Source organism: Penicillium mononematosum, assembly GCF_028829835.1.
Source record: "Penicillium mononematosum strain IBT 11891 chromosome Unknown utg000001l:1.0-4488741.0:1.0-4491989.0, whole genome shotgun sequence".
Taxonomy (NCBI): Eukaryota; Fungi; Ascomycota; class Eurotiomycetes; order Eurotiales; family Aspergillaceae; genus Penicillium; species Penicillium mononematosum.
The window spans coordinates 1,399,108-1,427,081 of record NW_026643271.1 but is presented as its reverse complement, the minus strand read 5'-3'; the positions used below and the strand labels follow the sequence as shown (position 1 = coordinate 1,427,081).

The 27,974-nt window shown below is 47.7% G+C and overlaps 11 protein-coding genes across 11 annotated transcripts; 7 read left to right on the top strand and 4 right to left on the bottom strand.

The window, feature by feature from the left end:
• Positions 1-1,727: 1,727 nt before the first annotated feature.
• Positions 1,728-2,765, top strand: N7519_000514 (uncharacterized protein; the record flags this gene model as incomplete). The annotated part of the gene is made up of 5 exons (XM_057287292.1): positions 1,728-1,833; positions 1,982-2,018; positions 2,068-2,097; positions 2,150-2,459; positions 2,511-2,765. The coding sequence occupies 5 exons, from the start codon at positions 1,728-1,730 to the stop codon at positions 2,763-2,765; spliced, it is 738 nt and encodes a 245-aa protein (XP_057153375.1).
• A 2,833-nt stretch (positions 2,766-5,598) lies between these two features.
• N7519_000513 (GTPase-activating protein) lies at positions 5,599-9,810 on the bottom strand (the record flags this gene model as incomplete). The annotated part of the gene is made up of 4 exons (XM_057287291.1): positions 5,599-6,526; positions 6,585-8,011; positions 8,106-8,745; positions 8,837-9,810. 4 exons carry the CDS (start codon positions 9,808-9,810, stop codon positions 5,599-5,601), a joined length of 3,969 nt encoding a protein of 1,322 aa, XP_057153374.1.
• Positions 9,811-10,494: 684 nt separating this feature from the next.
• On the top strand, positions 10,495-11,065 carry N7519_000512 (uncharacterized protein; the record flags this gene model as incomplete). Its single annotated transcript, XM_057287290.1, has 2 exons — positions 10,495-10,539; positions 10,625-11,065. 2 exons carry the CDS (start codon positions 10,495-10,497, stop codon positions 11,063-11,065), a joined length of 486 nt encoding a protein of 161 aa, XP_057153373.1.
• A 1,018-nt stretch (positions 11,066-12,083) lies between these two features.
• N7519_000511 (uncharacterized protein) lies at positions 12,084-12,374 on the bottom strand (the record flags this gene model as incomplete). The annotated part of the gene is made up of 2 exons (XM_079040931.1): positions 12,084-12,237; positions 12,262-12,374. 2 exons carry the CDS (start codon positions 12,372-12,374, stop codon positions 12,084-12,086), a joined length of 267 nt encoding a protein of 88 aa, XP_078897058.1.
• A 177-nt stretch (positions 12,375-12,551) lies between these two features.
• N7519_000510 (uncharacterized protein) lies at positions 12,552-13,517 on the bottom strand (the record flags this gene model as incomplete). Its single annotated transcript, XM_057287289.1, has 5 exons — positions 12,552-12,843; positions 12,899-12,944; positions 12,998-13,108; positions 13,173-13,368; positions 13,434-13,517. 5 exons carry the CDS (start codon positions 13,515-13,517, stop codon positions 12,552-12,554), a joined length of 729 nt encoding a protein of 242 aa, XP_057153372.1.
• Positions 13,518-15,499: 1,982 nt separating this feature from the next.
• Positions 15,500-16,589, top strand: N7519_000509 (uncharacterized protein; the record flags this gene model as incomplete). The annotated part of the gene is made up of 2 exons (XM_057287288.1): positions 15,500-15,688; positions 15,954-16,589. The coding sequence occupies 2 exons, from the start codon at positions 15,500-15,502 to the stop codon at positions 16,587-16,589; spliced, it is 825 nt and encodes a 274-aa protein (XP_057153371.1).
• An 876-nt stretch (positions 16,590-17,465) lies between these two features.
• Positions 17,466-18,581, top strand: N7519_000508 (uncharacterized protein; the record flags this gene model as incomplete). Its single annotated transcript, XM_057287287.1, has 4 exons — positions 17,466-17,573; positions 17,629-17,861; positions 17,933-18,279; positions 18,331-18,581. 4 exons carry the CDS (start codon positions 17,466-17,468, stop codon positions 18,579-18,581), a joined length of 939 nt encoding a protein of 312 aa, XP_057153370.1.
• Positions 18,582-19,685: 1,104 nt separating this feature from the next.
• On the top strand, positions 19,686-20,885 carry N7519_000507 (magnesium transporter CorA family protein; the record flags this gene model as incomplete). The annotated part of the gene is made up of 2 exons (XM_057287286.1): positions 19,686-20,260; positions 20,309-20,885. The coding sequence occupies 2 exons, from the start codon at positions 19,686-19,688 to the stop codon at positions 20,883-20,885; spliced, it is 1,152 nt and encodes a 383-aa protein (XP_057153369.1).
• A 434-nt stretch (positions 20,886-21,319) lies between these two features.
• Positions 21,320-22,132, bottom strand: N7519_000506 (A4/G1 family peptidase; the record flags this gene model as incomplete). Its single annotated transcript, XM_057287285.1, has 1 exon — positions 21,320-22,132. One exon carries the CDS (start codon positions 22,130-22,132, stop codon positions 21,320-21,322), a length of 813 nt encoding a protein of 270 aa, XP_057153368.1.
• Positions 22,133-24,304: 2,172 nt separating this feature from the next.
• On the top strand, positions 24,305-25,449 carry N7519_000505 (uncharacterized protein; the record flags this gene model as incomplete). Its single annotated transcript, XM_057287284.1, has 3 exons — positions 24,305-24,718; positions 24,771-25,258; positions 25,284-25,449. 3 exons carry the CDS (start codon positions 24,305-24,307, stop codon positions 25,447-25,449), a joined length of 1,068 nt encoding a protein of 355 aa, XP_057153367.1.
• A 907-nt stretch (positions 25,450-26,356) lies between these two features.
• N7519_000504 (uncharacterized protein) lies at positions 26,357-27,491 on the top strand (the record flags this gene model as incomplete). The annotated part of the gene is made up of 5 exons (XM_057287283.1): positions 26,357-26,401; positions 26,464-26,481; positions 26,540-26,785; positions 26,874-27,243; positions 27,301-27,491. The coding sequence occupies 5 exons, from the start codon at positions 26,357-26,359 to the stop codon at positions 27,489-27,491; spliced, it is 870 nt and encodes a 289-aa protein (XP_057153366.1).
• Between the last annotated feature and the right edge of the window lie 483 nt (positions 27,492-27,974).

Below are 27,974 nucleotides of genomic sequence, written 5' to 3'. Positions count from 1 at the left end.
AAACGGCGGACCTGTGAATTACTGTATCGGGTTAGGTTTACCGTTTTAAGTTTAGTGCCCTCCAACGCTCCTGATCTTTTTTCGATTTCGGATTGTCTTTGTATCTCAGGCGCAAATTGAGTCCCAAGTGGGGAATCTCCACACCACCAGAGATAAAAAGGTTCAGTTGCGCATCGGGACAAGAATGAATGTGGGTAGGCTCTTTCCCACCAGCATACCAGAACATGAGTCCACACACAACATCCTGGGAGAAAATCTGGTACTGGTGAAGTGTCCAAGAACGAGCTCGAAGCTGTAACATACTCTTCCGATTGAGGGAAGATATGTCCACTTTATGTGACTCGAAGCCATCATACCAAGTCTCATTTCCCTCCAGTTCGTTGGAAAAGTTGAATGTGATGGTCATCATGAAAGCAAGCTCCCTTAAGCTACGTTGAAGAGAGTAGATCGTCGGTTATTTGGACGAAAATTGAAATCGGATGAAAGGTGTTGAGGTTTTTTGAGAGTCATGCCCCACGGACCACTGCAGTATCACGGAGGATGGAGGAGTGGATCGCGATTCTCAGGTGACAAGAGCTGAAAACTAGATGAAACGTGTCAGAACTGGATCCAGACTCTTGTTGTGAGAATGTGCAGCTTCACCGAAGGCAGGGGCACAAGTGGGTCACAAGAGTTGGAGTATACATGAGTTCAGGGTAGACAAGAAGGAATGAGTATGTATATACAAGGTCTGTCAGCTGTAGGTAGAATTGAGTTGAAGAGTTGATGAAGAGTGATCATTGAGATTGATGAAGAAGAAGAGGAAGAAGAGAGGAAGGATGGTGGGAGTGGGGGCTTTTATAGACTGAGCCCAACCTTGGAAGGCACCCAAAGTTGTCAACGGTGAATGGCAGGCTGCGGACAATGAGTGAATACAAAGTCATGAATGAGAAGTGAGAGGTAACTCAATAGAGGTCAGTCACTAATAGGGAGTGAATACACCATGTCATGAACGAGAAGTGAGAGAATGCTGGATAGGTGGTGAATATCATCTTGGATGCTGTTCCCTTCCTTCGTTTTCTCTGAATACTATTCTATTCACAACATTCTATCATTTACAGTGTTACCTGGAGCCGAAGAGGTTAAGATAGAATTCCATCCATTGCATCGGAGGTAAAGGCAGAACTTGTTTGTTGCATGATGTCTCTAGTGGAGCCAGATAAAGGATTGTACAATAGAAGGAATCGTGAGATGGAGGGATCGAGTAATCGTGTATGGATAGCGACAGGTGCAAGAAGATACCGACGATGCGTGCTACGGAAAAGAAGAGGCAAACGCACGAAAGCAAGGCTCGTAAACTCCTGGGAATGGTGATACTTCTGCATTGAATGATATGGAGAAGAACCATGGAAGTGTTCCACGGTCCGTATAACAAAAGCGGCACCGGGGCTGGACACAGCGCCCGACACCTTTCAAGGTGGATTTGGTGATCACTCAACGCAGCAACGCAGCAACCTACGATACATAGTGTTTTATTAGTCCTTCCAGGCCAAAACGTCATCAATACCAATTGAACTTTTCAGAAAAAATCGGTCAGGAAAACGTGATTGGATAGCCGAATTTCACATGGCCTGTTTGGAAGGCGGCAAACATCCGTTACTATGTCCGTCGCTACATATACACTCCTCTCTACTCTCTACTTCTCTTGCACTCCAAGATCTAACTACGCTGAAAACCAGTTTCGAACAATGGAACGGATCTACAACACCCTTCGCGAGAATAGGAAGCTTCGGATGACAGACGAGCAGCTTTCAGACCTCGGAGTCGATTTTTATCAGTTTGATATCCGCACTGGTACAATTTCTTCACCATCGGTTACAAGCTACTTCCTACCTCGGGTTGATCTAGCAGTTTCACCCTTCCTAGACGTTGCAAGCTGGTCTGAAGTGCCAGGTCCTCACCCCTACCCATTGAATACGATATAACTATTTTACCTTCACAGGGAGTGGTTACTCATTCAAGGAATTTCACCGTGAAGGGTTTGTATACGTCCTGACCTTCATAAACTTGTTACTAATAGTCTTCTAGGATTCCCAATGGCGGATGGGTAGTAGACCGGTTAGTGGATGAAGTATATCTCATCTCTCTCAAATGCTAACTTGCACTCCAGCGACACGTATTCTCTTCTTGGAGGTCGCCGAGAGTTTCTCGACTTTGAATGTACAAATACCGAGAAGCTGGAATTTCCTCTGGATTCACTGAGCTGCCATGAGCACAAGGGCCACCAGCGCTCAATAGTCGGGTTCTGCAACCAGGAGAAATGTGGTGATAAACGGCCTTCCTCGATGGAGGTCTTTGCGATCGCCGCATTAACCCACAGAGAAATGACCCGGGTTGATCGGAAAAGGTCGTATAAGAATGGGTCTGATGAGAGTCGGTTGAATGAGTATCGGTCGGACGAGTGCTACTTTACTTCCCCGGTTTGTGTTTCCTTCTTGGGTATCGTTGGTCTTTTACTAACATATCATTAGCATTTAGTATTTCTGATGGACAAATTTGGCGGATGCCGTATGTTCCAATCCTATTTTGATGGCAAGCTTCAGGTTCAATTCTCGGAGCTCCTAGATCTAGGACATATGATTGCCGTGCCTGCTTACGGGGAGAAATACTTTGATATGGTTGATAGAAAAGACTTTCTGGGGAAGTTGAACCTGCTTCTAAAATGGGCATGGCATTTTCCAGAAGGAAACACCGTTGCAAATGTTCCAAGGATTTGTGGCAATTGATTCGCTGGGATGATTTTCCTTGGCTGATTTTTTTTGCATATCCTGATTTGCTTATTTTCAAGGTTGACGTTGCTCTAAGAAAATGAACATCCTGTTAAGAATCCTTCTTTCTTGATGGCTTTCACATTATACCTGTTACCTTAGTACCAGTAATTGCATCAAAGAAAATCGGCAATGTAGCTGAAAAAGATACAGTGGTGTCGAGGATAAATTGCCTATTTACTCACATGAATTAAAGGAATATGTATCTTTGATTTCAAGGTCCGGGAGTCTATGTTAGGAAGAATATATCTTTCATTTTCTATCTAATCCTCCTTACTCTTCTTCCAATCCCGATGCTGGACAATGGTAAGCGCGACAACAAGGAAACGAAAGGCCTGCATCTCGTCGGCGGAAACATCGCTTGTATAGCGAACCAATGAAATTTCATTGATAAACGCGCTCATCTACTATCCGCTTCCGCTTCCGTCTTCCGTCTTCCGTCTTTTTATCTGAGATCGAGCAATATTCTTAGCCTTGTACCTAGATATACCGCCCTATATACGGCCTGCCTTTTAAACATACTGCCATAGGAATACATATTAGTCGGTCGCTTATACGGCGTAGTCTTCTTAGTGTTCTTCTAAGGTAGTCTTCAATAGTCTTTTCAATAGTCTTTTTAGTTTTCTATTTCGGAGGTCCCACTGTACTATTCAGTGGTATGTATATATTGTAACTGTCTAACACTGAGATGGCAGCTACCTCACTTAGATAGGCAGTCCATGTATGGACTTTCTGCCCTCCTTATCTTCTTTCTAGTCAATAGGGCCAATGGGAAGACGTAATGAGGCCGAAAAAAAAAATAAACGTGGTTCCAGAGGGGGTCGAACCCTCGACTTTGACGTTATTAGCATCACACTCTAACCAACTGAGTTATGGAACCCGGCTATATCTTAAAGCATTTAAATTTGACATCATTAGTCTATTTTCAAATAAACGAGTAATGGCTGAGCCTGTTCCAAGGTTGGAATGCCGCCCTGCATAGATTTTCAATTTTAGATCAGATTCCAGATCAGCATAAACCCTATCACATTGTAGCAAATAACCATCGCGGCTATTCAATCAATAGCAAACAAAAAGCATTCCACGTCCATCACAACCCTCCAGATCTAGCCGCATCCGCTACCTGTAGTTGCACCTCCACCATCACAACCACCTCCTCCTCCTATGGGTCCAGGTCCCATAGCGCCACCTCTCAACCCTGTAGACACAGAATTATAACCATATCTGCATATTGTGCGACGCCGCATTTTCTCTTTAGATGATTCGTTGTCTCTGTCGATTCGATATTGGATGAAAGCGTCAGAGCAGGTGTAAATGCCCCGCGGGGGCGGACAGTCATACGCCTCTCCGCGCGATATGCCGAAACACATGGTGATATTTGGCTGCTAGGAGGGATCTGTTTGGAATAAAAACAGATAGCAGTTGGATGCTTTGGAATTTTTGGGTTCTTTTAGAAAGTGCTTGGTTCAAGGTGGATTGTCGGTCTGGTCGCCGCAATAAAGGAATAATCAGTTATATATAGTGTTCCAACACCAAATCTTTGGTTTTTACCTAGCATCGAGAAGTTCTTAGCGTCTTAGGGTCTTAGGTAGCTTGGTTTCTACTTGCTCGTCGATCAACATAGCCACCGCCCGAGGAAGGCTGAGTACAAATACGGCGGATCGACATTGATTTAGGTTGGAACACCACCTTATCAAGCATGAATCTTGGCGATCGGTCTCCGGGGCGAGGGTCTATATAAGATTTAACTATAGATGACAATATAACTACCGAACATAATGCTAGCCCTAATTACCAATCAATAATCGGGTGGGTGCCCGGGTGAGAGCCGCTTTAGGGTACTTCCTCCCAGCCTGAAGGCGCTGCCTGGCGGACCATAAAAAGAACGTGGCTCACTCCTCGAAATGTTGATAATAGATGTAGGATCTATACAGCATGTATGTTGTGAGACAAAAAATTGTGTCATGAAGATTACTATGAATAAAGTGAATTCAAATATACTGTGAAAAGTAATAAATTGATTGGTCTTCTTCATACATGGAAAGAAGCCCCTTATGTGCTTCTTTCTCGTATAACCCCCCCCCCATTATGACAGATCGGAAAGAATTGACAAGAAGCATAAAACTGAATGAAAGCAGGCTGAATTAAAATGTCGAGACGCCGATGCAGTGTGATACTGAGCTGTATACTGAGGACAGCAGAAGTATGATCACACTGCATACAGCAAAGGAAACTAGGCATCCTTTGGTAGGAGCCTGAGTTCAAATCCTGCATGTCTGAGATCTGCATTGTGAACCCTGAATTAGGGTTAGCGTTGCAGCATGGAAAAGGCCAGTGTTAATGGGAACTAACTAGGATTTTCAACACGAAACGCCGGGGGCCAAAGAAATATATACTTATGCCAACTACGGCGATATGTAGATGCTAAGGCAGCGATGGCTTTTCAGGGAGACGTTCGTGGCCCATTTATATTCATCGCGCCTAGAGCTGGAAGGGTTAGTGCTGCACCGTTGGATGGTTGTTCTCACCCGATTCGCAACCTTTAAACGCCCATGACCATCCATACAACAGGGATTATTGTGATCATGTCTCAACAATGGAAGCTTCGCACCTTACGCTAGCCACGTAGGGCCATCCATACATATAACGGGGATTGTTATGAGATTGACTTATCATACGGGACCAGGAAAATGGTCGGCATATTGAAAAAACTCTTCAATAATTTGGATTTCAGGCTCGAATGAAGTTTGCTCAGGACTGCCAAAGACTCGCGGTCTCCACGTAGAAGATTCTACATCCCGCCCAGATTTTGCAACCCAACAAGTTCAAAGTACGCGGACCTTTTCTGCATCAGCTCAGAATGAGTGCCACACTCGATGACGCGGCCTTGGTTGAAGACAAAGATCATGTCTGCCTTTTGCACCGTGCTCAGACGATGCGCAACGGCGATCGTTGTGCGCCCTTTAGCGGCGGTGTCCAGTGCAGCTTGCACGAGCTTCTCAGACTCCGAATCGAGAGCGGAAGTGGCCTCATCTAGCAAGAGGATCTTGGGGTTGCGGAGCAATGCTCTAGCTATCGCAAGACGTTGTTTCTGGCCACCTGACAACATGCTGCCCTTACTACCAACGGGGGTATCAAAACCGTTCGGCAGACTGATGATGAAATCGTAGATATTTGCGTTCTTGCAGCATTGCACTATTTCCTCTTGTGAGACGTCATCTCGGTCTGTACCTAGCATGATATTCTCGCGGATGGTTCCTTGGTAGAGCGTCGGCTCTTGACTGACAAGTGCAAGATGGGAGCGGTAATTGTTGACGTTGAACGATGAGATTGGCTTGCCGTCGACATAGACACCGCCGAGGAGCGGATCGTAGAATCTCTCTAGGAGGGCAATCGCAGTAGATTTGCCACATCCACTAGCTCCGACAAAGGCAACATACTGCCCGGGCTTGACTTGCAGATTGAGGCCCCGTAGAACGGGCTGATCTGGTCGCGTCGGGTACTTGAAATGCACGTCTCTGAACTCAACATAGCCTTCTATACTCTGTACCATCTCGCCGTCATGGCTCCAGCTATCTATTTCCGGCGTCCGGTCAAAGAGAGCCTTGAGACTAGCAGCCGCGTGCCTTGCTTTGGCTATATCTGGTGCAAAGCTGAAGATGGTCCCCGCAGACTGCGCTCCGAAGATGACAGCGCTGAAACACAAGAAGAATTGGAACCTGAATATAAGGGTTAGTACTAACATGGCGTCTGTTCGGGAAATTGTCATCTACCCACATGGAATATTCGTGTCTGCCGAACAAGGTACCTCCATACCAAAAGCCGAGAGCCATGCAAAGAAATTGAAGTGATTGAGATGCCGCGTAAAGCACGGATGACTTTAGAACTGACATCACTAACTTGCGGCCTTGCGTGAGAAGCTGTTCGTGGTAGTGATTGCAAACGTCGTCCTCGCGGGTCAAGGAAGCCACGGTTCGGATGGCTGAAGTGGCCTCGCAGGCATAGCTTGCAGACTGTTCGTAGGCTTTCTTCTTCTCCTTCTCGAGTCGGACCAGCATGGCCAAGCGGAAGTACCCACAAGCGAGAAGGAGAGGTATGGTGGACATGCACACCAGACTAAGCTGCCACCCTACGGCCAGACCAATGACGCAGGCGGCAACTAAGGTGGTCACCAGCAAGAGGATCGTCATAAGAGTAATGCCAGACAGCCCAGCCAGGTGGGATGTCTCGGTCGAGAGGAAAGAAGTGAGAGCACCCGACGAACTTTTGTCGAAAAAGGCAATGTCTTGCCGGAGGATATACCGGAATGCTTGGTCGCGAACCCGATGGGTTAGGCGCTCTGCGCAATAAGAGAACGCAATGCCCTGGAAGATGAGAGCAAATAGCTGTACAAAGGCGAGCATCAGGTACATCAGAGACCAGAAGTTGGCCCGTCGCCGTATCTCAGCATGCTCTGAAAGAGGAAGCGAAAGAGCTGTAATGCACTTGGCAAAGAAAACAGCTTGTGTTGGATTACCTCCACCGCAAATGGCAGAGAGTAAAAGTCCAAAGACCATGCGTTTCCATTCCTTTTTGTTCAAGCCGGCGACAAACCATATCAGCGTGAACAAAGTATAGTTGTCGGCAATTTCCTCTTGTTCCTTCTTCGAATTTGCCGTTCTCGATGCGGGTATGTCCGACCGTGCCTTGCTCAGCTGAAGGTGATCAGGGTCTTCCCGTTCATCCTCTTTGTCTGGGGTGAGGCGTTTCTCATTGAATTGGGGTCGCCCTAAATCGTCATCGGTTTCAGGCAGTATGAGATCTTCATCTTGGCTTCTAGACTCTTGCTTCGTCGCAATCCTCTGGGCCTCGGCCAAGTTGTAGTAAGCCCCTTTCTTCTTGAGAAGGTCATCGTGGGTGCCCTGTTCGACAACATGTCCGTGTGACATAACCACGATATTGTCCGCATCCTTGATAGTAGACAGTCGATGAGCAACGATCACGGTGGTCCGTCCCTGGGCAGCTTTGTCGAGTGCGGCCTGCACAACTCCCTCACTCTTCGTGTCGAGTGCGGATGTTGCTTCATCAAGTAGCAGGATCTTAGGATCGCTAACCATGGCTCTTGCAATGGCAATACGTTGTTTCTGACCTCCTGAGAGGAGGAACCCTCGTTCGCCAATGTCGGTTTCGTAGCCCTCAGGAAGGGATGTGATGAAGTCGTGGGCCTAAAAACCAACCAAGTCAGAACTTCGTAGAGAATAAGATATGAGGAGAGAGGATGTGTCTGAGGCAAGGCGTCATGGCATTCATCATACTTACGTTTGCCATCCGAGCAGCACGTTCAACCAGGTCACGAATTGATTTTTCGGACTCATGCTCATGCGTTGTTCCAATCAAACCGTGCTTGATGTTGCCGAATATAGTAGTAGCGAATAAGGTTGGCTCTTGGCTCACCAGAGATATTTGTTGTCGCAACCAGCGGAGATTCACGCCTTTGACATCATGGCCGTCGATGTAAACACATCCGCCGACAGGATCGTAGAACCGTTCAATCAGGCCAATAATAGTACTTTTCCCAGAACCTGAGGCCCCAACAAGTGCAGTAGACTTGCCCGCGGGGATCAGTAAGTTCACATCCTCCATCACGGCAACCTCGGGGCGGGAAGGATATATGTGTCTGATATTTCTGAGTTCCAATTTGCCTTGCAGTCCCTCCAGCTTCTGCCCCTCGGTCGACATAGGGTCGAGAGGAGAGACACGATCAATTGTTGCGTAGATCTTGTTGGCTGCAGCGACAGCTGAGGTGATGGCCTGGATATTCGGTGTAATATTCCCAAGGGCAAAAGCCCCGATCATGATGGCCATTTGAATAGTGAGGATTTGCGCTAAGCCAACGGATCCATCCACCAGGAAGCGAGAGCCCATCCAGAAAGCCAGTCCGTAGTTGAGGTAGATGTACCTAAGAGATATGGTCAGTACACTGGGCGTTCTAAGGTAATTAAAGAGATCTCAATGGGACGGCAGGGTGTTGTGCCAGTGGCTGTACTCACAGAAAGAGAAAGCCAATCATTGAGCTGGTGGTGGCCTTGAGCTTGAATCCGGACTTCTCTGCTTCGATGAGATATCCATCGTATCGTCGAGCCAGCTTGTCTTGGGTATGGAACGCAGTCGCGTTCCGGATGGAGCTGATGACCTCTTCTGCAACTGTCCCTCCTTCGGCGAATTGGGCGAGGTATTTCTTGCTGAGCTTGGCAACAAACGAGCCGACGATGCCCAATGTAAGAACAATGGCAGCCACAGTTGAACACAGAATCAGCGTGAGTTTCCAGTACCTGATGAAACCAATCACGAACGCTGCCACAAAGGTGGCGACAGCCGTTAGGGTCAATCCAACTTTCTCTGATATACCTTCCTGTATAAGATTGGTGTCCGCCGTGATGCGTGTGGTGATCTCACCCGCGCCGAGTTCATCGAAGAAAGCAATATTCTGCCTCAGAATGGCGGCCAAGAACTTCTCTCTGATCTTTGCTGTGATGTGCTCACCAGCGTACACGAAACCAACTGTGGCCAAGTACACCATCGCAAACTCGCCAATAGCGAGGTAGAGGAAGTACAGAGAGAATCTGCCAAGCTCGCTGGTAAATTGGCTCTCAGATATGTCACCCAGAAGAAAGCTGCGGAAGGTGCCTGCCAGACCTCCAAACAGGACAGTCATTAGAGGCATGAGTGCACCGCCGATGACTGCTGCGAGCGAGGCAATGACCAGAATGATCTTGTCATTCCTTGTCGCATAACGATACAACGTCAAGTAATTGACCTTGGCGGCTGGTATATCCAACTGTCTCTTGAGTATTTCCTTCTCGTGCTGAGGCAGATGCTTGAATGGATCATCATCATCTTCTTCCTCCTTCCTGCCTGCATCTGCCGGCTTTGAGTCGACTGGGTCCAAGGGAGGGTTGGCAGTCATCGCGTCTTCGCGTGTCTGGATGGAGTCTTGCTGATCTCCACGGTCGCGGCTCGGCATGGTAGAGTAGTCCCACAAGCGTCAGGGGGAGCAACAAATTATCTCCGGTGGCTCGATAGAAGTGTATGTTGGTCAAATATACCAGGAAATGGAGTGAGGATAAAGCAAGAAGATCGTCGGAGTGTCCTGCTAAGCTTTGCGAGGCGAGGCTTAGCTAAATGTTCGCGTTTTTTCCACATCCCTGTTCGCCCCTGAGTTTCTTTGTTTACGTGCAGGGGTGGGCTCGGATGTTACCGAATCGGGTAATGCCTGACTCTGCCTTTCAAAGTACGGACTCTAGACTCTGTATGTGCTCGTTAATAACATCTTACCTAGGTCATGGTGGCAAGGGAGCTATGCAGTATCCATGTTCCTTCGAATTTATCGCCTCCATCAGTTCTCGCGTTCGTTCGGCGGCTACTACCAGTTTGTTTGAATTTTTCGACTTCCGAGCCCGGCCCTCACCACGTCAATGCAAATATCATCGTTGGCGGGCCTGGCGGGTCTCATGATTGCAATTCCACTGGAAAAGCGACTGTTGATTTTGTATTGCCAGAGGTCCGAGGTCCATTTGACCCCCAAGTCGGAGCCATCGATTAGACTGGATGTCACCACAATACGCATCCTGAGTGAGCCAAGCTCAAGAGATCGTGAAGCATACACACAACCAACCAAAGTGTCCAGAGTTCATTGCAGCGTCGGTACATGGGTCATGCCGCCAGCGTTCACTTTCCAGGTCTCGAAAGTCAGGTATGACATGGTTGCATGTCTCGCTCGTCTTGAAGAGGGTTGACTGAAGGAAATTCTGGGGTTGGCTAACAAAGTATGTTTTCAGGACCAACAACGCTCTCTAAAAGCCTTGATGGACTCGATCTCACAGAAAGACAAGATGCTGCCCAACAAGACGGTGCTTCAGATCGACCAAACCAATTCCGGTGTCAGTGCGAATTGTGAAGGCGGCTACTCCTACAATGGTGATGTTTCGTTGGCTGCGATGGTGTCGACAGCAAGGCGTCGACTCGTAGTAGGATGTGCCGTCTTTCTAGTGAGAAGGATTGTGGACGACTTTCGAGTGATGAAGAAGACAAGTATGTGCGCAAACCTGCGTGAAAGAACTGGGGTTAATGGTTTTCCTCCAGCAATGCATGCTGAATTCAACTGTCTCTTCGGCATATCTGACCCCGTAGACGGTCTCATCGAAGGAACCGTCGACACCCTCTTCGATAAGGGAAAACCCATGCTCGTGACCACTGATAACCATAGACGGGGATTTTAGTTCTACCACGAGAAGTTGGACAAAGTATTATGCCGATGTTAGAGACTTCCACGATACTCTCATGTAGATTTGAAGAAGCTCGCGCTCAAAAAAGCCTCGCGGCCTGTCACCGAGGCTCTGGCGCTGGGAGACCTCTGGAAAACGTGTGAGGTACACGTGGGTGCCGTTGGATGAGGCTCTACTTGACATGGATGGAGATGGCGACGCATAGCGACTGTTGGAGATTACGCTCATAAGATGACCCTAATCATGGCCAAGTTGGGAACAGTGCAATCGAGTCTGCTGCTGCGCTAGCAAAAAAAACTCCAAGGGTCCATGATGGGGGGGGCATCACCTCTCAAACAACCAAGTCAGCGTTGCGCAAGTGGTAGAAGAAGCGCCAGGCCCGAGTCAACGCGGCAGTCGAAGAAGCGGCGACGGTTTGCCGAATGCAGGCGCTGGGTCGCATGGCCCATTCGTCATGCGTCAAACGCCACCACCGAGTCGCTTCTGAGATTAGCTGCCGACGCGCTCATCGGCGATGAGATCATTGTGTACCTACCAGTACCAGCCCAGTCTTTCGAAGACAGCTACCCTTTCAACCAAAACGAAGGCATCGGCAAACATAAAAGAGTGCTGTGTATGGCCATTGCATCGTCCTTTCTCATTCTCTCTCTTGCTGGATGGCGCCAATAACGCACATGGACAGTGTGAATGACCCTATTCGCCCGGCAGGCAGGATAACTCACAAAGCCCGGTGAACGGGCAGAATTGTTCCAATTGACGCGTTCTTGCTGGGGAGAGTGTCATTTATGCTATTTGGCTCCTCAAACGGAACCGTGCCAATGTGATGACATTCGCGCAGTTTCCAATTATCTTCTGGCTCCTTGGCCTTCGGTTTGGGCCAGGAGTTATTGGAATCAAGGCCACAGTCACGTACTGATCATCCTAGCTTGGGTAGTTGTGGGGAGGGACATCGATCACATTGTCCTTCTCACCTGTCACCTCAGTCTCCAGAATTGTCACCCAAATCCCTCATTCACTTATCCCAGAGTGCCACTAGAGAGATGCAAAAACAAAAACACAAAACATACAACAGTGAGGATTCGCTGGTGGTCACCCACCCAACTACTAACTCACCGGCGTGTGGCTTGAGTACGGCTGAGCGGACGGGAAGCCCTATTTTCCACACCCTATGGTCGTACGTGTTAGGTTACGGGTGGAATAGAAGGATATCGTGCCGGGGATTTAGAATCGACTGGTTTTCAGGAATTAGGATGAGAATCATCTCCGTCGCAACTTTTGGCTGTCTCCGTCTGCCTGCCCTCATTATGATATTTCCAGAACCAGCAAATCAACAAACCAGAACTGCCTGCAGTGCAGTGCAGTGGCACCGTGAATTTACCAACATCACTATCCCGGAGACCAATTGAAATTAAGAACATCGGTTCGTGTTGTATATCTAATCTGTTTCCCGCCCCTTCTTTTGAACTGTAAATATATGGTTTTACGCCATATCTTTTTCGCTCTTTGAATTTTGCGAAGTTGTCTTATTGCACCAACGCTTCCAAACCCGGGACGTGTCACCCATTGGGATTGAAAATGGCACAGCGTCTTGGCATAGCCCATGGAAGACGCAATAGTATCCAAGTAAACTGGAAACGAAAGCGAAAGCACCAGCAGCGGTCATGAGGTTTGCGCTTGTCTCCACCAACCCATCGGCCATGGCAAAGCTCGATGCAGCATCAAAGCAGAGACACAATTCAAGTGTGAGAAACAGAAGAACATAGACAATGTTCCTGCAGAACAATATTAGTTTGCGGTTAAGGGGGTTATGGAGGGAACAAAACTCACACAGCACAGCTGGCCAACAGAAAGAAAAGATTGAAGACCGCCCATACTAGAGAGAAGATATTAGATAAAGAATACGAGGTCAGGAAGTCAAGAACTTACACAATACGAAAAAGCCGAGAGCGTTGTGGTATTCGGGTGTATACCCGCCATATGCATCAACAATGCCCAAAACAGGAATCATGATCACTCCATAACCGCCGTAAAAGAACGCTGAAAAGAATAAACGTCAATACTAATCCAATGCCAAGGAAGGGGTTAAAAGTGCGCAACGAACCGTATGCGGACAGGACTGTATAAGAGAAGGTATTGCCTCGGACCATCTCCCATTGGGCTGAGATAAGTAGACCAATTCCGGCAACAAAGCAAAGGTCACCCATGAAAATTGTTTGTGTAAAGACACCGCGAAAATTCATCATGGCCAGTGATACGGATAACAGAGTGGTAGCAAAGCCACCCAGCGCCAGTGGTGCCTATACAAACGAAGATAGCATGTTAGTATGCATCGCATCAAAGGACAGCAATTGAATTTTCTTACAGGGTTGGCAAGATGAGCACCAGGCTTCATAGCGGCTTCCACTGGCTTCGACACCTGCGTCTCATTTTCCTTTACACCGGACATGACTTCGGATGATATCGATATAGAGAATGGGCTCTAAGCGAATATCTTACAGATATAGGGATCACGTCGATCTTTTAAATACATTGTGCACAGGCTCCGAAATTGAGAATGCCGACAGACCCAAACAATACGAGATGCCCAAGGTAATTGTGACTGTAAGGAGTCAAAAATTTGTAGTTCTATGACAAATTTGAATTGAATGTCTCAAGCGTGCGGCCGACCGGCCAAGACTTCGCCGAGAGATGTTGTAGGAAGGGCAGTCCGTAGCCGCCAATTAGAATGGTGCATTTTATAGAATCACTACGTCTTTAGCCCCTGTCCTCCTCAGGGTCGCACCTAGTATATATATGCTTAAACCAAATTGCACCTTATGCGGGGTGTAGAATGAGTAATTTTGTATGGTGAAATCAAGCGAGTTAAAAAGGATTGATATGATAAATTACACTATGTATTAATGGGTGTATTGAAACTGTACAGGACGTTGGCCGAATTCGATAGTTTTTCTGGTACACTGGGGCTATTGACTGCCGAAGTTGTGGAGCTCACCTTTATTTCCCCAACATGAAAGTATCTGCACGTCTCGGTACGTTCACGGCCAATAAGTACATTCGCTCAGGTGCCAGAGTTTGTTAAGGGATGGCTTGACACATTTTTTTTGATGCTCCCTTACTCGGAGATTGTGCCGATGTGGCCGCCGAAACCCAAAATTGAAGATAATTTACCAACTCTTTCGTTAGCTAGGTACGATCCAACACATAGCATAAAATGTCTTGAACATTGAATCTGAGACGTGGGAAATTCGTGGGTTTGGCCTAGTCTATCTTTTATAACACCATGAGATACATACCTTAAAGTTGGTCTATAGGGAGTAGGGGATGGGAGTGTCTATGAAACCTATACAGACAAGCGTCTAGGTTACCTCTCTAGTCTTCTCTTAAGCCTCCTAAGATAATGAACAAAAGGTCGAGCATGTTCCCGACCTTACTCCTTAATTTTTCCTCGCAATTCCTTCAGTCTTGGACAGTCTACCAAGAGATGAGTGCCGCACGCGTATTGATCGTCATCCCTCAGGAAGCTAAAGGCCTTGGCGTAGGTGAATCACCAATTATGGCCCGTGCGTAGCTGCATTTAGCAAGTACGCCTGGTTCCTACTACTAGTACGGAGTAGTACCTATGTATATAATTGCCCCGGGGTGTGTGTGTGAGTCGTTCTTGGCATCACACAGCTACACCTAAGCTTCCAAGGGTTATTCGTTTGGGACTTCCTTACATATAGTGTACGTAGGCATCTGGGCAACGATGAGCACCTCGAGCACTCACTGGAAAAACCGGCAAAGATTTGATCGGCCGACAGTTCCTAGTTCGCGAGGAACATCGAAAGCTACATTCAATTTGCCACTGAGAAAACCAGAACTGCGTCCGAGATAATGACTATGGCTTATGGCTTCGCACCTTTCATCAATATAGGGAAGGTCGAATCTGTTTGACCAAACGACACTTCGACTGTCCATCTCGCCCTCATATCCCTCTCTTCATCTCTCCAAGTCCCGATTCGCGGCCTATCTGCTCTTAGGCACTGGGCCACCCAGGAGGTTAAGAACTTGTGACACCGGCAAGATAGAAGAGAAGTTAGACCGGTACAAGTTTGTGGTGCGGATATAGAGTCAGCGGCAAAATGAACTCACTCCCAATCACACAATGCATTGTGTTAAAGCGGCACTCACTTTCCCGTTCACGACTTCACCAGTAATGGCCATACGTCTACTGGTTTGTCCGCCAATGATAATGCTGACCATTTTTGAAGGCCAACACGTCATGCGTGCCTCATGATCTAGATTGGGTTTACATATTCCTTAATTAGCGAGCCCGGATAGGGGGTGGAACAAATTCAGTCCGAATCCGACAAAATCTCGTATTGACATTCGAGCTTCAATAGTTCATCCGGACCCAATCATAATACTGTCACCTCGTTCGGCATGTCGATGGTTTCCAGGGTCCCTTTTCAGCTCTCAGGCCGGTATGCCGAGCGGAATAGGTGGGAAGTTCTTAACGGCCCGGGTGACTCGCGTGTAACGGGAAGTCAAATAATCGAAGACGAAGGTCTAGTTGACCAATGGAGTGACAAGGTTGTTCTAATTACTGGCGTTTCATCTGGTATCGGGGTTGAGACTGTGCGCGCCTTGGCATCTACCAGAGCGACTATCTTCGGCACAGCCCGGAATTTTAACAAGGCAAAGGAGGCCCTGGAAGGGAACTACTGGACACTGGGCATGTGAAGCTCCTTTTCATGGACCAAACGGACCTCTCGAGTGTTTGGCATGTGCTAAGGAGTTTCTGCAAGAGAGCTCTAAACTCAATATCTTATCAATAACGCCGGGGTGAGCTAATTGAAAGCAAATTTCATATAGGAGCATCAGCTCACTCTAATGGTTACAGGTGATGAAAACCCCAGAAGGTCGTACGAAAGATGGCTTTGAGTTACAATTTGGAACAAATCATCTATCTCATTTTCTCCTCTTCTATCTACTGAAAGATACCCTACTGAAAAGCTCAACGCCTAAGTTCCATTCGCGTGTTGTCAACGTTTCCTCGGCAGGCCACCGTTACAGTCCTATTCATCTGGATAATGTCAACTTCGAAGGGAACTACAATGGCTGGCTTGCTTACGGATCTAGCAAGACCGCCAATATATACATGGCCACCCAAATCGAGCGCTTGTATGGAGCACAAGGTCTTCATGGCTATAGCTTACACCCCGGGGCTTTCATGAGCCCCAACCTCCAGAAACACTCCCAAGAAGAAATGAAAGCTGTGATGCAGAACAAGCGCGCCTTGGCATATTTATCTAGTCTCGAACAGAGCTGCGCAACGACTATCTATGCGTCTGTCTCGAGCGAATTGGAAGGGAAAGGCGGATTATACTTGGAAGGAGCATCTGTGGCAGCTTATCCGACTCCTTCGGGCGGGGATGGACTTGAATATGGATACAGCAGTTGGGCATTTGATGAGGCAAAGGAGAAGGAGTTGTGGGAGCTTAGTAAATCGTGGGTAGGTGTGGACTTGATGTTATAACGTATCATCATCACTATATATAATTGAGCCGAGGTTTCAGTCCGAATGTTACTCGGTCATTACTATTAGCTCTTACGTTGCTTAATACGGAATTATATGGGTTCTCCTGTCATTATGAGCGATAGAAATAAGTGACGCACATTTTATAGGACTGGAATAGTAATGTCAAACTCGCTAGTGGTTAAAATTACCATGTTGTAATTCACTATCGAGCTGTTAGTAGCTACAGGAGCCTTCACTCTATCTTTCTTTCCCACAGTTAACCTGACACATACGACCATAGGGTGTGGAAAACAGGGCTTCCCGTCCGCTCAGCCGTACTTAAGCCACACGCCGGTGAGTTAGTAGTTGGGTGGGTGACCACCAGCGAATCCTCACTGTTGTATGTTTTTGTGTTTTTGTTTTTGTCACTCTGGTAGCATTAACTTTTCAGCCACTATTGTACGGATTATGTTTTTGTGCCTTTTTTTGGCTCCTTATATGAAGATCTTCGCTAAACGAACCTTATTCCAGCCGGAGAAATTGCCGCGGTGTAGTATGTAACTGTGGGAAACCACTTTCATGGATTATATGTATGATATGCACGATAAAACACACCCAATTTGTTGTCATTGTCACTGTCATCCTTCTCATACTTCCCCAGGTCATTCCAAGGTTCACGAATCCTTCGTCCGGGTCCACGGGTCCGGGTCCTCGGGTGTGGCTTACTAACTAACGCTTGGGCCCTGTGTTCGATCCATTTTATTCCTGTTTCGGGTTGTCCTATTACTTTAGCAACTACCCACACGGGCAGGATTAAGCGACTCACGTGTCGAAGATCGACCCCTCAGTTCGGGTCGAGAATTGATCGTGTCTATCACTTCACAGTTTCCTATCATGGCTCCAACAGTCGCGGTAGCTGGCGCGACTGGAGGCGTTGGAAGAACACTCGTTGAACAGATCCAGCACGAGAACAAATTCTCAGTTATTGCTCTAACTCGAAGGGTACGTTGTAAAGCACCCCTCTATATAGAGTGTTATAATTGATGATTCGAGAAAGGAACATGTTGAGTCGGCAATCAGCGACATACCGTATGTGCAAGTAGACTATGACGACATTCCAGCCCTCGTGCATCAACTGGAACACCATGAAGTCCAGACGGTTATTTGTGCCATTGGCATGCTGGGAGACGCTTGCTCTGAAGCCCAGCTTAATTTAATTAAGGCTGCCGACCAAGCACACACTGTGAAACGATTCATCACGAGCGAGTTTGGCTACATGACGCGTGAAGAGTATTGTTTCCCCATTGCACTCCTTGTCTTACTGACAGCTCTTTATGATATCGCTGCTTACATCCCCGCAGGAGGAAAGATATCGACCCTGGGGTCGACTGGTTCCTGGGAGCCGCAAATCTTCTCAAGAACAGCAGCTTGACATACACTCGCCCAGTATGCGGTGCTTTTATGGATTTCATGGGAGCCCCGCGCGCGCGGTCGAACATCGTCCCGAACACCATCGCCATTGACGTTTTTAATCGAGAAGCATGCATTCCAGGAGATGGATCCGCTAGGATAACCATGATATACAGTTATGACGCCGCAACTTTGATTGCAAAACTACTCGAACTCGATGAATGGACCGAGTTCAGCTTTTGCGATGGGGAAGACACAACTCTTGGGCAAGCCCTCAAAGACGCGGAAGAAGTCTGCGGTAGGTGGTGTTTCCTAAATGTGATTGATTAGTTTCTAATTCCGAAAAAAGGCGAGAAGTTCAAAGTTACCTACTTGAAGCCTGAAGATGTTGCCAAAGGGGATGTTCCCACCATGAAGGTTCTTGAAGGAAGTGGCATCCAGCCTGACGAACTTAACGCATATAGTGTTTTTGGTTATCAACTTTATCTAGCCGAAGGCTTTTGTTTACCTGCTGAAGGTCGACTGGGGAACAAGTTTCCAGGTTTCAAGCCGAGGACTGTCCGGGACTTCTTGGAAATGACTTGGGGGTCGCATATCTAGTTAGCCCAACAGCGGATAAAGACACATTTTGTTACCCCTATCAAGGCCTTCTTTCTTGTGTCCGGTTTGTGTCTCATCTTGGCAGAACCTTTGAAGAGAACAACAGGTACGGGTGTATCGACGGGTTTTATCCATCTATAGTAATAATACCTATAATCCTTTTTTACATGTAGCCTGATACATACGACCACAGGGTGTGGAAAATAGGGCTTCCCGTCCGCTCAGCCGTACTCAAGCCACACGCCGGTGAGTTAGTAGTTGGGTGGGTGACCACCAGCGAATCCTCACTGTTGTATGTTTTTTGTCTTTTTGTTAACTGTCGTGCTCTTCGAAAGCGGACAAACCGAAGAGCTCCGAGAAAGAATTCGAGGGTGACTATATAGATTGCCAGCACGCCACCCAACACTGACCACATGGCATCACTTTCATTATTGTCATGTCCGAGAATGGATTCCCTCTTAGGAACAGCGCAAAACGTTGAGTAACGGATGAAAGATGAAGGAAAAGGCTGAAGGAAAAGGCTGAAGGAAAAGGCTGAAGGAAAAGGCTGAAGGAAAAAGTTGAAGGAAGAAGATGAAGGAAGAAGATGAAAAGAGGGTAGGGTGCGAGTATAGGCTTTTTTATAATTGAAGCCTAAGGCGGGACACTTGCTTCACTTTCTTACATGAATAGATCAGTGAATGTTAGGTCGTAGTAAGAATAAGTCACCATTAATTGTATATGAAATGAATGGAAGTCTACAACAACATCTTCGCAGGCGGGCGGCAGGACCCACAGATTTCCCCGACATCTGTAGAATAACAGGTCTCCCATTGGGTAGAAACGCAGTGGGGCCGCTTATTCTAGCCAATGTCATACCTACGTATGTTGAGCGGATGCTCTCTGGCTGTGCCTTCAACCACACCGCCCTACTCAAATATACACCTGGGCAGTATGGAGTATGTGGTCAAGGAATCATGGTCGACTCCGCCACAATGCCAAGAATGAAATTACCGCATCCAGACCGTATTCCTTCCCTTGTTATATTCTTCCCTATTCTCCTGAGCCTCCTCCCACAATCACTCTTCTATATGAGTTCACTTGTCTATCCGTTTAAATTGCACCATGGGGCTGGTGGCGGACCCCCCTACCCGAGCGCCGACTCCTACGCTCAATAATGGCGAGTCTACTCTGCGGGAGAAATTCCCCATGCCGGATACCGATGGTGAAACGACACAGTTCAGTTTCTTTAGTACACAGCTCGATGTGATCACCCGTGCGGATAGCATCCAGCTATTGAAGTCATCTAGTACCGCCTTCGAAAACCTTATGGAGACGGGTATGCACACGGGTTTATGGTGGCTCCATGTCTCAACGCCATCCAACGAGGATATCGACGCGTTATCGCGCGTGCTCGACATCCATCCCCTAACCGTCGAGGATATCAAGACGCGCGAACTTCGAGAGAAGACTGAACTCTTCGGCCCCTACTATTTCGTCTCCTTGCGGCTCCCACAGTGGCCTAAGATGGCGATCGGTTCCCGGGCGTCGTCCGCCAATATATACGGCATTGTCTTCCGCGAAGGCATCATCAGCTTCACGTATGGTAACAACCAACACGCTGCTCATGTCTGGAGCCGCATAAAGAAGCAACAGACCCAGTTATCTTTGACCAGTGACTGGATCTGCTATGCCCTCATGTACGAGCCTGTCACAACCCGGTGAACATAAAATGCTAATATTACCAGCGATGATATTGTGGATGACTTCGCTCCCTTAATCAACCGTGTCCAAACCGGCGTGGAAATGGTTGAAGACGGAGTGTCTGTCACACGACCCGGTGACATTGGCCTGGCCCTCCAAAGCATATACAAGTATCGCAAAGAGGTTACTCACATCCGCCAGCTCCTGCATGACAAGACGGATGTTATTCGGTCTTTTGCCCGTCATTGTGGCAGCTTAGGATCGACACCCGCCGAGGTTACTCTCTACCTCAGCGACATCCAGGACCACGTCTTGACGATGATGGCCAATCTGGCTAATGCAGAGCAGATGCTGTCGCGGTCGCAGTCGAAGTACCTAAGTCAGCTCTCGTTCGACTCTACCCGCATGCGCAACACAATCGTGGGTACTCTTGCTCGGCTGACGGGCATCGGCGCGGTCATAGTCATGATGCAGGTCATCACCGGCCTCTTTAGTATGAATATCTCCATTCCTGGATTGGGTGTGGCCGGCTTGTCGTGCTGGTTTGGCATTCTAGGGCTTATTTTAGGACTTATCTTGCTATTCTTGGTGGTTGCAAAAAGGATCATGCGCAGGCAATAACGCAAAGATCCAGCAGTAGGCGACAAACATAGGAGACACAGGTTCTCCGAGGATTGACGGAAGAACCTTCAGCGGGTGTGCGGATTCATGGTTTCTATGTCTCCTTTTCCTGGGCTTTCCAGGTTACGATCTACTACTATCTACGATGACCGACAGACCTCTTTTGCGAATACGCATCTATCAAGGAGAGGAACGACGCTGGGTTCGCTGCCAGGGACTCGGGCGGGAAAGGTAAAGACGTTAGAGGGAAAGACCAAGGTGAAATGAATCCGATCTGCTTCCAATCTATTTACCACAAACTAGTATCAACTCTCGTTTGCCAAAACATGTTTCATTTACAATATCCCAGCTCTTAAGCCCACCAGTGCAGTCCAATATTGCTTTTCAATCTTCCAATACTGAGGCAGAGGTTGATAGAACCATTCTATCTAACCTTAGACATAGCTCACAGTAACACTATTGCCTGTAACAGAAGACTTGGTCAAGACCTTCTTGCTTTGTCTGATCTCGAAGAGGGTAGCTCCAGATGGGCCAACAGACTTGCCGCCAGATGTGGCCTCCGCCTTTGTGAATGTCACAGTTCCAAAGTTGGTAAAGGGAACCAACTGACCACCGCTTTCAAAGTCCTCGACGATCCATTCAGCATTGGTCTCGCAGAGATCTCCATCATCAACACCGCTGAATTTATGAGTGACAGATTTGCCCGTGGTGACATTATCGATGACGGCAGAACCGGAGCTCTTGGAGGTAGCAGTCACAGTGAGCTTAATCACATCTCCAGTGGAGATATCGATGCCGGAGAAATCGTGGGCATAATCCGGGTACCACTCATACCAGGAACTGTACGAAACCTCGCCTCCTTGGATGCAGAAATCAATTCCAGTTTGGAGGATGGCCGAGCTGCAGGTGTCACCGTCAATACCGACCCAGGCAGAGGCGCAGGACTGCTCGCCAGACGAAGCATCCGAGGGAAGTTTCGGCTTGGGAACGGTGAATTCTCCGGTGACCGAGGTGTATCCGGTACCAATGAGCACAGCACCGGCCCAGTTCGAGCTGTACTGCGCGTGGCTTGTCCCGTTCAGACTAACAAGCTCCAAGGTGTCTTGCTTATCGGCCGGACGGCTGATACGGCCAGCTCGGGCCGCAGCTCGGGCGGCGTGGCGAGCTGCGCGGCGTTCGGTGAGAGGAGCGGCAATGGCCGACGCTGTGAGCAACGCTGCGCTGAGGATGGTGGTCGAGAACTTCATGGTGCAGACTGGATGACTGAACTTTTCGATGGAAGGAACTGGAGTAGCTTGACTGTGTGAATAGCGAGACAACACCAGGGAAGTTGTCGTTTATATAGCTGTCGTAGCTTCATTGAAAATAAGACACAATAATCCCGAAGTACTCGAACTAATGCACATTCAGCGCAACTTTCTCAATGTAACATCAGCTCATATCTTCTCATCCCGCCGGAGACCGATAGATAAACCTAGGGTGGACCGTAGCTTGAAGAATTTCACTTTAACCGCGCAACTACTCGCAGGTTCAGGTCACAAGTACCCAGATGCCTGAATTGCTCGGACCTATTCCGTGCACCACGTCCAGGCATAATCAGCAAAGGCTAGAGTATTGATCCAATGGTATTTCCTGTTTCTCATGAACACTGAACTGGTACAAGCTCCAGCCCTCCGGATTTCCGACGGGGTCTAGAGGTGTCGATATAGATTAAAAAGCAGCGTGGGATGATCATCCGAACTAATAGGGAAGTGATCGCTCTTCTCAGGGCGCATCAGCGAGAATTATCGGTAAGCATTAGCAACTTCATGTAACTGTGGCTTGGAAGCTAATACAGGCTTGTCCTCTAACCATTAGCCTGTCAGTGATAAGAGTGCCAAGCTTTCAACAAGCAATGATGCCCAGGAGAAAAAGCGGGAGAGGTGGATAAATGTGTGAATAAAGTGGATACAGCTATTTAAATATGTCTGCTCCTAGATAATAATTATACGGACAGTTCGTAGTTGTACATGGTTGGCTGCTGGTGTGGCAGCATGATCTCAGAAGAAGATTGACTCCAGGAACAAGACACCGTAGTGATTTTCCCGAATGAATTCCCCTCAGTTTGGGTGAGAAGAAACAGTACCCCTGCATCCGAATTCCCGCGTGCAGACTCGTGCTGACTTGCATACAGACAAGCTAAGCCCACGCTAACTTCATTTGATAATAATCTCCGAATCGAATTGTGAGATCATTGGACAGTGATGCCGCAATTTCTTCTAGTAACAACCCATAAGAATTGAGGTAAGTTATTCCTCCTGTGAAGAAAAGCCTAACACAATTTCTTCAAGTCCCGGGTCTTCAAGCCACAGCACTTGGACTCTGCGCGTGGTTCCAACCAGCTTCCAGGAGTTGATAACGTGGACTGAATCTTATCGAATAGATATCATTTGCTGCAACGTGCCTGATGGAGATTATGGGTCCACTCTGCGCCATTGCTAGCATAGTATTCGCAGACTGCTGTGTTGTATGTATAGGCAGCCTTGTACTGGTACTTTTGGCGACACTGGTTGGTATTCTCTTTTACACTTCGGTTGTCCTCCTTTCAGCATCTCTTGGCTTGCCTAATAACTACTCCATATCAAGTATGTAACTATTGAACGGGTTGTTGGTACAAGGAAACCTGTCTCCCCAATATTCAAATCTACTGGGATAAATATATCACGAAAGAAAATATCCGCGTGGATCCTCGCATGACTCGAAAGTTGAAAGGAGATCTTTTTGCCTCCTGTGTTAGGATAGGCAGTATGTGACTTCATAAGCACTATTGAGCACTGTTTTCGGACAGAGTCTCAATAGAGCCGCCAGAGGCGCTGGTGCGAATAAGCCTATTCATTGCTACATCCTCTCTTTGTTCTTAGCATTCTCTCGGTCTTCTGTCTGTTTCCTTTCAGCTCTATCCAGGATCTGAGGTCTTTCACTTCTTTTGTTTTCTGTTTGGTCTGCATCCGCACATTCTCTAGCCAACTCTTGCCTTAATATTTTTTGGGCACACCTGGATGTTGATGTATTTGAGCGTTTCCCTATGCGCAAATTTCCCACGCTATACTTGCTGAACTCATGTATTTATCCCAGCTCTTCCGGACCCCTTTGTCTTGGATATCGTGTAAGGGAACAAAGGGGAAACCGAGGATGTTGGTATGTGGGGTGTGATATTGTTCTTTGTTGAAAATTAATTGTTAAGACTCGCCCATAGAACAGAGCCTTGCAAGGTTCCTGGGTTCTGTAGTTGAACAGTGAACTGAACTTGATATCTAGTGTTTCATGTGCGCATTCCGACATCTTCATCGAGATTTTTCTTTTTTCGCATATTGAACTATCTATAAAGGACGGATCGATCTCCTCGATAGAGAACTACGCTCAAGGGTATTTTCAATGCAATGAATTTCATTCATATCCTCCTTTCTCTGCTGTTTGCCCACGTAGCAACAGCCCAATCCGGGCATGGCATTGGCAACTCTCATGGCCATTCAGTCGACAAGCGCGGTGCGTTTGCACCAAGTGGTGATGGTGTGTGCTATACCTACACCATTCAGCCGGGCGATACCTGCGCCAAGCTTGCTGAGCGTTACAAGATCACTACGAGCGATATCGAAACTTGGAATACCGGGTCCTGGGGCTGGTCAGGCTGTGCAAATGTGACGCAAGGCAATTTTGTTTGTCTCAGCTCCGGTGCCCTTCCCATGCCGGTTGCTCTCCCGCAAGCTACCTGTGGTCCCCAGGTTCCCGGGACAAGACGCCCTGGCAACTATGCTGACCTGGCCTCTCTAAACCCATGCCCCAAAGACCAATGTGTGAGTGTATAGTTGTCCGTATCGTTTTGGCCTCTACTAACTATATTTTCAGTGTGCTAGGTCTGGTAAATGTGGCACTGGCTCGGCCTTCTGCTATATCAACTGTCTCTCCAATTGTGGAACGAAGTCTCAGCAAAAGAATGTCACTACCAAAAGTGCTCCTTCAAAGACGACCACGTCGAAGACGAGTACTTTGAAGACCACTACTGCTCCAAAGCCGACTTCTTCAAAAACGACTACTTCGGAAAAGAAAGCGGATATGGTAACCTTGACCAGTATAAAATTGGTCCCACCACCAAGCAAAACCACGACCAGTGTCGCTCCGACTGCAACTTGGCAAATGACAATCTATGAGGATGATAAATGTGAAGGCGATTACTTCTCTATTCAAGGACACGAAGACCAGAATACGGGCAATTGCATTATTCTTGCCGAGGATACCAACACCAAAATCTCGGATACAACCACTTCCTGTCGATGGTGGTCTGACGGTGGTCTCGACTGGCACACCTGTGCCTCCAGTAAGGTCTCAAGCCCCAAGTCATTTTTTATCACATCGGGTAAGTGTATGGCTCTACTCGGGCAAGAAATGTAGAGATGAGGACTGGATAGGAGAGACCTATCCGCCTTTTAAGGGCTGTCAGAATCATAAGACTGGATACTTGTCTCCTCGAAATAAAGCCTGGGGTGCATTGCAGTGTTTTGAGTACGTGTCTGATGATGTTTATTGATTTCATCTGGCTTGGTTGGTTGGCTGTGGTTGCGAACATGTGGAGCGATGGGAGAATATATATAATCGAAGGCGCTTAAGCCAATTTGCCAATTTGTTTTAGTACCCCTTAGCACAATTGCGCCGTTAATCCAAGTTCGGAATGATTTTAATAATTACGAATGAGAGAAGGGCTTAGAAGAATTGGACATTCCATAAAAGTTGGTGGAAAAATGACTTTCATCATATCACCATATTTCAGAATAACCAATTTATGGATTCTTACATTTTCACTCATGAGTCCAATAGAGGCAGACTCTTACATCAACCAGCCAAGTGGCCGAGCAGTAACTCAGCCATCCCATCTTCCTTGGTCTAGTGGTGATGATTTCCGCTTGTCATTAATACCGATAAGCGCGGGAGACCGGGGTTCGATTCCCCGAGGGAGAGATTTCTTTTTGCACTTTCTTTTTTTCTTCCTTGTACGGAATTAACATGATTGGCCGTTTTTCGTGTTTCTTTTTTAATAGCTGTGATTACTGTGACGCATGATCAGTATTTGGTATCTTAAAGAGATGTAGTCATGGAAGTAGGACTGTATAACGAGTACTCACAAGTTTCTACTATTCAGATACAGACAGACCTTGAATAGGGGAAAAGAAAAGAGAAAATAATAAGAAAAGTGCTCATGTAGAGATGGAGATGTACGGTCATTCAAGCAGACGTTCCTTCCATGACTGCCTAACATTTGGGTCCTTTCCCCGTTCCCCAAAGCAGATCGCCTCTGCTCTCATCTCTGATTCCAAGAACACTTTCCAGTGTATATTTTACCTGTGAATCCTTTTCATCCATGTCCCAATTCTGGACACTCTCACTCGGATGACCTTCGTGCGGGCAAAGGCCGAGTACATTTTCAGTAACCAGCAACTATGGCGTTTTGGGTGGACTGGGAGCTATGGGAGAAGCTGAGCGTGGTAGGTACTTATCTTATGATTACGAGATCCCCTGCTGACCCGTAGACCATTATCGTTGACAGGCACTGGCCATGCTGATTGTACGTGACTCCATGGCCATGATAACGCGACAAAGAGACCAACTGACAAGCTCTGCAGGCTCTGACTCTCTTCTGCGCCTTTTGTGTCCTCGGGTGGAATCGCTGGATGATGAACAAACACAATGCGACAGAGGCAAAAGAGCGAGAGGAGCAAGCCGAGGTGCACCCAATGCTACAAAAGGATGACATACCTTTCGGCGCCAGAGCTTTGGAAAGAGGAATAGAAGTTGAAGGAATCTGGATTTCAGAACCAAACACACCAACGCAGAGTCCCCAGCCCGCAACTCCAGTTCCAAGTCGGCCGGTCAGTCCAGCGCCAAGATCGATGCATAGGGCCGTTGACACCCTCAGGTCCTCGGTGGGATCTCAGGGGGTCCATGATTAGCCCAAAGCCTATGCCACCGGCTGCCCGACGTGAAGTTGTCTCCGAGCTCGACCTGGCCTCCGCAGGCTTCACCTACGAGAACCACAGACCCGGCGGAATATATAGCGGAGCCAGTCTGCCCATCAACCCAAATGCAATGCGCATGTCGCCTGCACGGGAGGAGTCACTGATCGGCATGAAGGATACAGCAGGTAACGAAAAGCGGGCTAGCTTCCACAAGCGACTGTTCGGTAAAACCTCTGATCCCGACATGAAAGACACGAAGGACTACCGAGTAGGATTGGATGGCACTGATGACGACGAGAACTATGTCCCGGCCCTCAGTGACGCTGCTTCTATTCTTTCATCGGAGAGCAAACGGAGCTCAGGACCCTTGAGTAAGTCACGTTCCGTGTTGTAGGTGTTGAACAGCGAAACTAATGCGACTCAAATAGGACGTCTTCGCCGGCGATCATCAGAAGAGTTCCGTCGCAGAATGAACCAGATCTTCAACGATAATATCCAAATTGGCCTGCCAGACGAGCAGCTGGAGTTCAACCCGGCTCTGCGTCAGTACCAGAAGCGGGTCCGGAGATCACTTCTTCGTCCTTTTCGTCCGTGGGTCAATGCTCCTGAAAATCAATAGTAGGGAGATGCAGTTCAGGAAAGGTCATTGTCTTGCAAAAGCCCCTGAACTTGTCAGAACGAACACTTTGGAAGTCCTTCAACACACGCGTTTGCTGGGACATTTAGCATTGATTTTGACATGGCATTGTGGCCGCTCATGGGCAGTCTTTTAGCACTTGGTTTTGCCATGAGTCAAAGGGACTTTGAGAGAATACTTTTTAATGGGAAGACGGGGCCTCAAAATGCAGTTCATTGCTCCATTATATTCTTATACCTCTTGTTATTGCCAGATAAATGGAACACGAAGCTTTTCCCTTTCCGTTTTAGTGCTCATATGTTGCCTATTTTTGATCAGGATCACGCGCCATTACATAATTAACTTGAGCCCCCGGGCCAGGTGCTCATTGAGCATCGCTGATCATACCCTGAGCTCTGGTCCACTCACGGATCATCATATGAGTGCCCTAGCTTGCTCACCAATGCTCGCAGAATACCTAGGTAG